The sequence below is a fragment of the Gossypium arboreum genome, chromosome 13 (genome assembly GCF_025698485.1).
Source record: "Gossypium arboreum isolate Shixiya-1 chromosome 13, ASM2569848v2, whole genome shotgun sequence".
Lineage (NCBI taxonomy): Eukaryota > Viridiplantae > Streptophyta > Magnoliopsida > Malvales > Malvaceae > Gossypium > Gossypium arboreum.
The window spans coordinates 121,334,333-121,344,262 of NC_069082.1; the positions used below are offsets into that span (position 1 = coordinate 121,334,333).

Sequence of the window (9,930 nt, forward strand, 5' to 3'; positions counted from 1 at the left end):
TAATCATTTGGATGGCCACCTTCCCACTTTTACTAGGAAACCAACCTCCATAATTCCCTCCCACTTTCACTTTCTCATCTTAAATTCAAAATCTACCGCTTTATAACCTTTTTTCCCCCACCTTCCAAGCACTTCCTGCTACTGTCAAATTTATTTTCAAATCACCCACCAAAAAGAATCTGCCATCAAAGTCTATTTTATGTTAAATATTAACCCTACTTTTTATTTGAAAAGATTTAATGGTTAAGGGATTATTTGATGATTAAAATAGATGTCGTTAATAGGTAGAAAATCTGAATGAACAGTATACAGTTTTTTTATACTCAAGTAGTAGGGTTTAGCTTTTAGAATAAGGAAAAGAGGGTTTCAAGAATTACACATTATTGTTGTTGTTGGAAATGAAAGGTATTTAGCTAAATCATAAATCATAATGATTTATTTACTAGCTTTAACTTGGATAGTTATACATACCTTTCACTGGTAGTTTTCTCCACCCACACACACATCAAAAGCTCATCTTTTGAACATTTCTTGTTGAGTATTAAAATTTTAGCTTTGTTCTTCCTCCAAATAGAAGAGTTTGTTGAATTCTAAATATACATTGTAAACAGGTGATTATCTAATCAGAAAACTTAGAAGTTGTGAAAGCCATTCAAGGAAGTTTTGCTATTCTTTCAAATTCTGCTCTGATAAGAAGATATAGCACATTTTATTCTAAGAAGATTAATGGATTCTACGTTACATTCTCATAAAGAAAAATCAGGTCACATATTGCTTAACAAAGTTGGCTTTAGTAAATAAAAGAGGAGTTGCGAATTTTTGACTCTCCCCCAATGGAGAGTTAAGATTTTTTTGATTCGGATATATTAAAGGAAATTGATTCTTTCTCAGAATACTCTCGTATAATTTAAGTTAGTCCTTTTTTTCTTTTCTTTTCAAAAGTAAAAAACATTGTAAATAAATTATCTATGGTATATGCATCTACAATCGATTTTAAAATTTTTACTTGCAATTTATAATACAACATTCATCTAAAAAAGTTGTAATGAAATCACAATATGAACATAGATTAAAAGGATCGAACCACATTAAATAATGTTTATTGTCACTTTAATTAAAATTTTGTCGATCTCGAATTCACTCACAAATTCATACTCAACACAATATATGTGTTATACTATTGATGGAAATTTAAAAAAAAAAAACATAAAGCTAAAAAATATTTCCTAGAAAAGTAAAAAGAGGAAAAAAAAACTTAAAAAAGCATATACGATTATTTGTGTATTCAATATTATTTTTAAATTGAATTGTCACTTTATGTGAGTCTCTCCGACAAATAGTCATCAAGAGAAAGATGGGGGAGATTCAGGCTGAACAAAGACCAGACAATTTTCATGACGGTGTCAACCACCGTTAAGCCCCACCTTGTTTAGACTCCAGAAGGTTACCAAAGTAAAATAAAAGATGAGATTGTGTTGTGTTTTATAATAATGATGATGTATTTTTATAATATGAAAAACATTAAATATCGAAGCATTGATGAATTGCATGATCTAATTTATTTTTGGCTTTTCACTTATTTAGAACATATCTTAGTGCTAACTATGTTTTGATAAATTAATTCAAATGGTACATTAATTAATCTTAATAATGTACTGCCATCTTACTTATTCTTCTACAAATTTGTTAACTAGACTAGAATCAATGAGCACAAGTCATTGTTATTCAAGCAATATTTTTATACTTTTGGGTATATATCAATTTTATATATCTAACTTTGATTTATTGTAATTATACACATAAAATTTAAATTTATATGTATATATGAAATATTAATTTTGATTCCCTTATATATATTTAAAGAAATGTCATATTGGGTTAATATAATTATTTGTAAATGTAATATATCAATGTAAAACTGTGCTAATTCACTAATATTGTTCGTGATTTGTGAAAATTAAATTAAATTAAAATTTTATGTGTAAAATTACACAAAATTAAAATACATGTATAAACATTGCACATTAAATCAAGATCATGTATAATTTTAAACACGGACAGCAGAAATGACAATCTATTTTTTATTTTTAAAATTATTATTAAAGTGACATATAAAATAAATAGTATCATATTAATATAAAATACATATGGACTATTACGTGAACTACACAGCTAACATTATTAAAAATTAATTTTTACTTGATATATAATATATCAATCTAAAACAATACTAATTAGATAATATTATTAGTAATTTATAAAATGAAATTTTATATATAAATCAACGTAAAATCAATAGCCCAGTTAATTGGTTTTGTTAAAATGGAAAAATGAAAATAAACAAATAAACAGTCCCTATAAATAACCAGCAATTCAATAAAATAAAGAAAACAGAGTTTCAGTGAGAGAGCTAAAGAAAAGAAAAATCACACACAACACTTTGTCTGCTATTAAGACACAAACAAGATAGAAGAGAGAGAAACTGTAAAAAAAGAAAACCCAAGAAGAAGAAGAACAAGAGGGTTTCAAGATCTGGTCAGATCAAGTCAAGCTACATAAACCTGTAAGATACATATATATATTGTTTGTATAAAGTTTCTTTGTCTTTTTGTTTTTGTTTTGGGTTTTTGGTTTTAAAATGAGCAATGCGGTTCATATGTTTAACTGGTTTTTCTTGTTGCTGTCTTTTGTAAGGTTTTATGTGAGTGTTTTGCTAAAGAAATGAAGAGTATTTGGTGAATTTCTGCTTTTCTATTTATCCATCTGGGATACTTATATTCTGGGTTTTCTCAGTTTTGTCTTAATGTGTTGGATTTGTGGGAAATCGTTTTTTTTTTTTACTCTCTTAAGTTAAATCTAAAGTTTTTTTTTTCTTTATTGTGTTAATTTTGCTAATAAATGAGAAGCCTTTCTAAAGCTTTTTTTTTTTTTCCTAATATGAGTTTATAAATATTTGGGTCGTGCAAGATTCTTCTTTAAATTTTTGGGTTCTTTGATTTATTGTTTCTAAATTAAATGAACATTTTTTTTTCTTTTTTAGTCCTCTGCTTGTCCAATCATTTATAAGCTAACTAAACATCTTCATTTTTTGATTTCTTTCAAAAGGAGAGTTTTTGTTTCTTTTTCTTAGATATGTTTTCCTTTTCTTTTCTTTTTTTACTTGTTACAATTAGATTCATAAATTGCTTAACATTTGTATTTGAAGGTACCATTTCATTGGAAATTCCATAAATCCTCTTCTAGATTCTTCTTTGGGGGCATACCCTAGTCACCTTTTTGTCTTCCAAGGTTGAAATAAAGTGAAAGCATTGCTTGGAAATATATTTTAATGACTTGATGTGCATGGTGTACTCCACCTATTAAGAGGAGACTTAGTTGGATAACACTGAATGTAATGCAATTCTTATTTAATCTTAGCTAGGATTGCATGTTTTAGCTTAGATTTGGAATTCAGAGTGCAGATCATTCACGGATCTGCTTGAAAAATCAGTTTTATGTGAAAAAAGCCATGAATTATATATGAAACTTGTTTCAGATCTTTTATTATCTTACAGTACTTGTCATTCTCAGTGTACTTGCTAAGCCTAATATGGTCGGCAATGGTTTCTTTGTTTAAGATCTTATGCATATATCGACATAGATTTTTTCTCTTTATGTAGCGGAATGGGGAGGGAACTCACGGATGTGGACATGGACGGTAAGGCAAATGGTGTGGTGAATTCAAATGGCAACCTGATAGTTTCAGAAGGCTCCGAGTCTAATAACTATGAGGTCAAGGAATGCACTGCAAAAAACTCGGTAGTGGACAACGGTCATGAGAAGCAAGAAGCGCTGGGTGTTAAAAGCACCAATTTTGGTACTGCCATCCCTGAAGATCAGAAGTGCATGGACAATGACGAGTTTAGCGCAACTGCATCAAAAACCATTGGTGCTGGACAAGCTCACCATGCTACCTCTAAAACTGGCGCAAATGGCACCGCAAATGTTAACTCTGCACTCTCCCCTGTTACCACAAAGGGATCAGAGGTAACTCCAACTCTAAATTAGTAAAATTGTTTGGTTTAATATCAGTGATGTTGCTTATTTGCTCATACATGCAAGGTGCTAATCTTTTAGATTTTACCATTGTTTTCAGCCAAACTCTCCAATAACTCCTTTGATCTTGAGGAAGCCACTGCAACCTTATGACCGGAAGCATCCTGATGATGAAGATAACTGGTCCCTCACTTCCTCATATCCTTCTCTTTGGTGTTAAGAAGTTAATATGTAATGCTATGAGCTTGTCGGTTTTTTTTCCTTTTCTTTTAATTATATTGTGGAACTTCCCTACCCGAACTCTATACCATATTTCTTCCTTAGCGGTATCTAGTACAGCTGCATCTGTTCGAACTGCTAGATCGAGGGTAACTATTGGAAGTGCTCCTACTTTTAGAAGTGCTGAACGTGCTGAGAAACGGAGGGAGGTACGTTCTTAGTCCAAACAGTTTAGATGCTTTTTTCAGTCATTGATGTTTTCTTCATTTCATTTTCAAACTATCCAAATTATAATATTGTTTTTTTCAATCCAGTTTTACCAAAAGTTGGAGGAAAAACACCGAGCTTTGGAGGCGGAGAGAAGCCAGTTTGAGGCCCGGACCAAGGTCCATGGCACTTAAAATTTCTCATCCTTATATTTATGCTAGACTTGGTTAGTTTTAACAAAATCAGGCCTCCTTGCTTTTTTCCAGGAAGAGCAAGAAGCAGCACTTAAGCAGCTTAGAAAGAGCATGGTTGTCAAAGCAAATCCAGTACCAGATTTCTACTATGAAGGACCTCCACGAAAGGTTGAATTGAAGAAGGTATTCTTTCTAATCTTTTCTCGTTTGTTTCGAGTCCTCAAAGTCGTTATCCAGGAAAATATTTACCTGTTGTATCTCCTTCATAGTACAGATCAAATATACCCTTTTGGCTATATATGTTTCATGCAGCTTTGGTGGATAATTGAACATTTCATTCTTGCTTTTATTTCATTTCAGCTGCCGTTGACTCGGCCAAAGTCACCAAATTTTACCCGGAGAAAGAGCTGCGGTGATGCAGTCCGCTCATCTCAAGACGAAAAGGCAAAAGCTTGCTGTCAGACTCACCGCCGCAGCTTAGGTAACCATACCGAACGATCCACTACAGCAAATGAGTTCAAAAGTAAAGGTCGGGTTAGTGGACAGACCAGTAATGGAGCTGGCAAGGCAAAAGAGCGAGCAAAACAGGTAAAAGAGGCAACGAAAGCTGCACCTACTAAAATCATTGAGCCGAGTAATGCTAACATCACTGTTCAATCATGAACATCTAGTTTTTTTTTTTTTTTTTTACTAACTATTAAGCTGGGAAATAATCTTGAATTCCCGCACTGCCATGCCATATGGATGTCCTGAAACTGAGTATAACTAGGTGGTTTCATTTTTAGTAGGGACTTGTTTATTAAGTGGTTTGCATTAATGTGAAATGTATATGTTTTGTAAGTTTACATTGTTACGTATCTTTATATGTAGTTTGAGTTGTTGATGCTAATGCATCCAATAACTTGTTTTCATCTGATATTCTCTTTATATCATGAAACATAATACGAATCATTGCATGAATTTTGATTAAGATTAAAAAGAAGGGGACGATTATGATAAGAAAATAATATAATACTAAACAATGCCCGCCGTGGAGCAGCTTGGTCCCTTAAAATAATTACACACAAAATGATAGCTGAAAATATACAGAAAGATATATAAAATAAATCCCTCAAAAATCTCTTTTAGGCCCCTAGAAGTTGGCAGTGGTGTCAACAACCAAAATAAGCGACCAAATGGAGTATGATGCAGTGGCTTGGTTTGGTAAGTAAATCAACCACTTGATCCGTTGAATAGACCTTGTTTTGCACCTAAAAATATCAACCAAATGGAGCAATATGTTTCTTCCTACTACGGAACACCGGATTCTCACAAAGGTATGTAGTGCCAGCATTATCAGAAAGAATCCAAGAACAAAAACAAAGCGGAAAGTGATGTTCTCTTAGTAGATAAGTGACCAATTGGTTTCAGCAAGGGAATAGCAACCGTTCTATATTTCGTTTCAGTAAAGGAGTGAGAGACAGCGCTGTTTCTTGGAAAACCATGAGATGGGCGTGTTGCCAAGCTAAACAATGTAGCTAATGGTGGAGGCATTGTCAACAGAACCACCGCCCCAGTCTGAGTTAGAATAAACAAGAAGTCGTGGCTCATCTTCTGATGTGAAATGAAGGCCATGGGTGGAAATTCCATTGCGCTTTCCAATGACCGCCAAGCAGGCTGTGCATAAATTGAGAGAGCTTGTTAATTGTAAAGGCGAAGTCAAGAAGAGAAAATGATAGACACTACAATTATCCAATAACTTGCCAGTAGTAGAAGGCATCAATTATAGGACTAGTAGGTTAGAGTCTGAGAAGTGCAGTGGAGGATATGAGTGGGAACGCATTCACTATCTTGCGTATTGACAGTATGAAGAAGACCTTCAATACATTTTTGTTGGGACAATAGAAGGCCACCTGAATAAGGGAAAACCTCAACACCTAGAAAATCATGGAGGGAACCGAATTCCTTCAAAGAAAACCGATTGGTTATTCTTGAATGATTTGACCAACATAAGGTTCAAAATTGCTATTGGCAATAATATCATCTACATATATTAGAATACACACAAATTTGCCAAAAGTACGTAGAATGAACAACGACGCGTCAGAGTAAGAGTGTCTAAAACCTTTAGTAACCAATTAGTTTTATAGCTTGATTTACCAAACACAGAGTGCTTGTTTGATACCGTAAATGGCTTTTTGGAGTTTGCATACCTGTGTGGGCAGGGAATGATGCTCAAAACTTGGCATGTAACCATTGTACACCCTGTTCGAAAGATGATCGAATGTAAAGTGTTACATTCATTACTGAAACAATGCAAATAAACAATCTTACCAACATTTCTCACAAGATTTTAAGGTAAAAATATGCTAATTATTGTAGATAAAAAATTAAATTAAAATGTGCTCACTTACAATGTTCCGAGGTCAAATAGTAAAAAACGTGACCAAGTTATGAGTCTTGGGCTAAACTAACAAAATGTAATGCTATGTCTCGAGACATGTCTCTTCTATTTTCAAATTTCAGCTTTCAAATTCTCTGTCTCAAGACATCACAAACCATGTTTTTAATTTTAGCTACGAAATTTTAAATTTCTAAATAAAAAAATCATGTCTCGAGACAATACACTTCATGTCTTGAGACATACACCTAAGAATGCTTTTAGATATAAACTTTGTTTCTCCTATTTTGAGACAAACTCAAAAATATAAATAAAAATAATACCATTTAAAGTCATGCAAACATGCCTCAAACAGTCCCTAAACAAAATGGACATGATACCAAAAGTAAAAGAATAAGTATGACATGAACCTTCACAATAAGCACACTAAATCAAAATTTGATCATGAAAATAAATCATAAGCATAAAAATCAAGGTACAAATTCATTAAAACTCATCATTTAGAACATAATAAAAATCTAGTAAACACCATAATATCAAAGTAAAAGTGTCATCATGCCAATATGTTTGAGAACTAACATAAGTAATGAACCAAAAATCTTATGGTAACCTAATAATGTACACTATAACTAATCTCTAGTGCTTGCATAATATGACCTATTCAACTTTTTTTTATGAAAATGTATAAAATACTATTAAGACGAATCGAGTGCATCGATTTAATCTATAATATACAAATATTTAGAGAGCTATGGCATGCAACAAAACCCAAGGATCGTGGTGTTATATCCAGCAAAGGTGGAACGCGTCTAAAAGTGGTTCTCAGATTGAGATTTGCAGACTGGCTTTTTGATCAGGATGGTCACAGATTGAATTCTCCTTCTACACCATTAATTGTTATCCATAACCCTCGCAATGAATCCAATTGTTGCTACTTCGTCTACAACATGACGACCACTTCAATCTTTTTTATTTGCACATATCAGTCTAAGCAACATAAATTTTAGATTTCTATCAAAACGCTTTCGTTGGAATGCGATAGACATGTAATACTATCAAAACGCTTAATCTATATTTAGATTTATTCCGTCATTTTATTTTTATTTACTCAATCTAAGGGAAAATTTTAAATCTTATATTAGGAATAAACTCTCGCTTTAAAACATTTACATAAATATTAAATTTTTATTAAATAAAACATATAAATAAATATCCAACCACGATTGAAACCTGACTAATGAGTTTTTTCATAAAACAGAGTAGTAAAATAGGATAAATTAATAAAACCCGTAACCTGCTTTATATAATCAAATACATACTACATATATGGATCTAAATTCCACGACTACCCCTACCTCGCCATCAAATTTACACCATCTGCAAAGGAAAAAAAGGAAGGAACAAAAATAAAAAAGAACAACCTCCTACAAACAAACACTCCTTTCTCTTCACTTCTTTGCCTTCTTTGGCGCCGCTTTCTTAGCCGGAGATTTAACACTCTTCGGCTTCTTGACAGCGACTGTCTTCTTTGCTGGAGCCTTTACTTTCTTCCCTGGCGAACTCTTCTTCGCCGTCTTCGCTACCTTAGCTGGCTTAGCCGCTGGTTTAGCTTTGGCCTTACTTGTAGTAGCCTTCGGTTTCGCCGCAACTTTAGCCTTTGCCTTCACAGGCGTTGCAACTTTAGCTTTCGCTTTCGCTTTCGACGCGGTTTTAGTCGCCTTCGGCTTGGACTTTGCGGCGGTAGTGGTAGTTGCAGATTTAGGCTTCGCGACGGCAGGTTTCTTAGCTACGGCGGCTGGTTTCTTAGCTGCGGCAGAAGCCGAAGGCAGCTTAAAAGAGGCTTTCACTTTTACGAGCTTTCCGGAAGCAACAAACTTCTTCGTCTGAACAAGTAAGACTTTGCGGAAATTCGCCGGTAATTGCTTATGCTTCTCTTCAATGAATTTCGCAATCGCATATTGGCTCGATCCTGTCCTCTCTTTCAACGAAACGATTGCATCTGAAATCATCTGCAAAAATCATTCAAAAAATGAATTAAAATCAAATAAATTATCTTAAGAGAAAGAAACTAAAGGCTTTTAGAGAGAGAGAGAGATTTACCTCAAGAAATGGAGGGTGTGAAGGAGCTGATTTAGGCTTCTTGGAGCCAGCGGTTTTCTTCTTAGCAACGGAAGCAACGGCGGAAGCCATGAGTCAATTCAACGAGTTTACGAGCTGTAAAAGATTCGGAAACTGCTTTTTTTTTTTCTTTCTTTTGGTTAGTGGACAGTTAAGAGGGAGATTTTATAAGGGAGGCGATGAAAGCTTATTGGTTGAAAGGGAAATGACGCGGATCAATAGGGTTTCGAAATTTTAAATTTCGGTCGTTCGATTTTAACATCATTGACGGCTGAGATTTAGAGTTTGGATAAGTTGCGGATCGGCGAGAGTTGAAAAGGGATGTCTGAGGTTGAAGTTTGAAGTTGTAATTGGAGTTTGGGGCTTGTGTTTTTAAGTCTATTTGAAATACAAATAAATTGTGTTTTACTCAATGAAATTTTATGGGGATTGATTCTATTGCTAGGTTAGGATGCGAGGTTTATAATGATAGTTAAATTGGGAAATTTAATTAACAAACTTGAGAGAATTTTAATTTTAAATACGAAGTAGTCAGAATTGGTGTGTTTTTAGAGTTTAATGAGATTTTGATAAAATTTAAGAAAATTTTGTTCAATTATTCAGGAATGACGAGTTGCGTGTGATTGTAAGATGGTAATGAGGTTATTTGGTTTAAGAATATTTAAAAAACAATAAAGAAATGAAGTTTTAAATCATGATTGAAACATGAGTTAAGTTGAATAAACATACTTGTGTCACAATAATAGTTGGTAATATAAAGTATTAAACTGGTATTAT

The 9,930-nt window shown here is 33.3% G+C and overlaps 2 protein-coding genes across 3 annotated transcripts; one reads left to right on the top strand and one right to left on the bottom strand.

Moving 5' to 3' along the window:
• Nucleotides 1–2,361: 2,361 nt before the first annotated feature.
• On the top strand, nucleotides 2,362–5,556 carry LOC108461384 (protein WVD2-like 1). 2 transcript variants are annotated; one of them, XM_053024691.1, is made up of 7 exons: nucleotides 2,362–2,563; nucleotides 3,660–4,026; nucleotides 4,136–4,232; nucleotides 4,372–4,463; nucleotides 4,569–4,640; nucleotides 4,728–4,838; nucleotides 5,016–5,556. In XM_053024691.1, the coding sequence occupies exons 2-7, from the start codon at nucleotides 3,664–3,666 to the stop codon at nucleotides 5,316–5,318; spliced, it is 1,038 nt and encodes a 345-aa protein (XP_052880651.1). In that variant the 5' UTR covers nucleotides 2,362–2,563; nucleotides 3,660–3,663; the 3' UTR covers nucleotides 5,319–5,556. The 2 variants fall into 2 exon arrangements, with proteins under 2 accessions (XP_052880651.1, XP_052880652.1); XM_053024692.1 differs by lacking the exon at nucleotides 2,362–2,563 and adding an exon at nucleotides 3,262–3,391.
• Nucleotides 5,557–8,449: 2,893 nt separating this feature from the next.
• Nucleotides 8,450–9,319, bottom strand: LOC108461214 (histone H1-like). Its single transcript, XM_017760966.2, has 2 exons — nucleotides 9,136–9,319; nucleotides 8,450–9,044 (listed from the first exon to the last, which is right to left on the bottom strand). The coding sequence occupies exons 1-2, from the start codon at nucleotides 9,223–9,225 to the stop codon at nucleotides 8,484–8,486; spliced, it is 651 nt and encodes a 216-aa protein (XP_017616455.1). The 5' UTR covers nucleotides 9,226–9,319; the 3' UTR covers nucleotides 8,450–8,483.
• Between the last annotated feature and the right edge of the window lie 611 nt (nucleotides 9,320–9,930).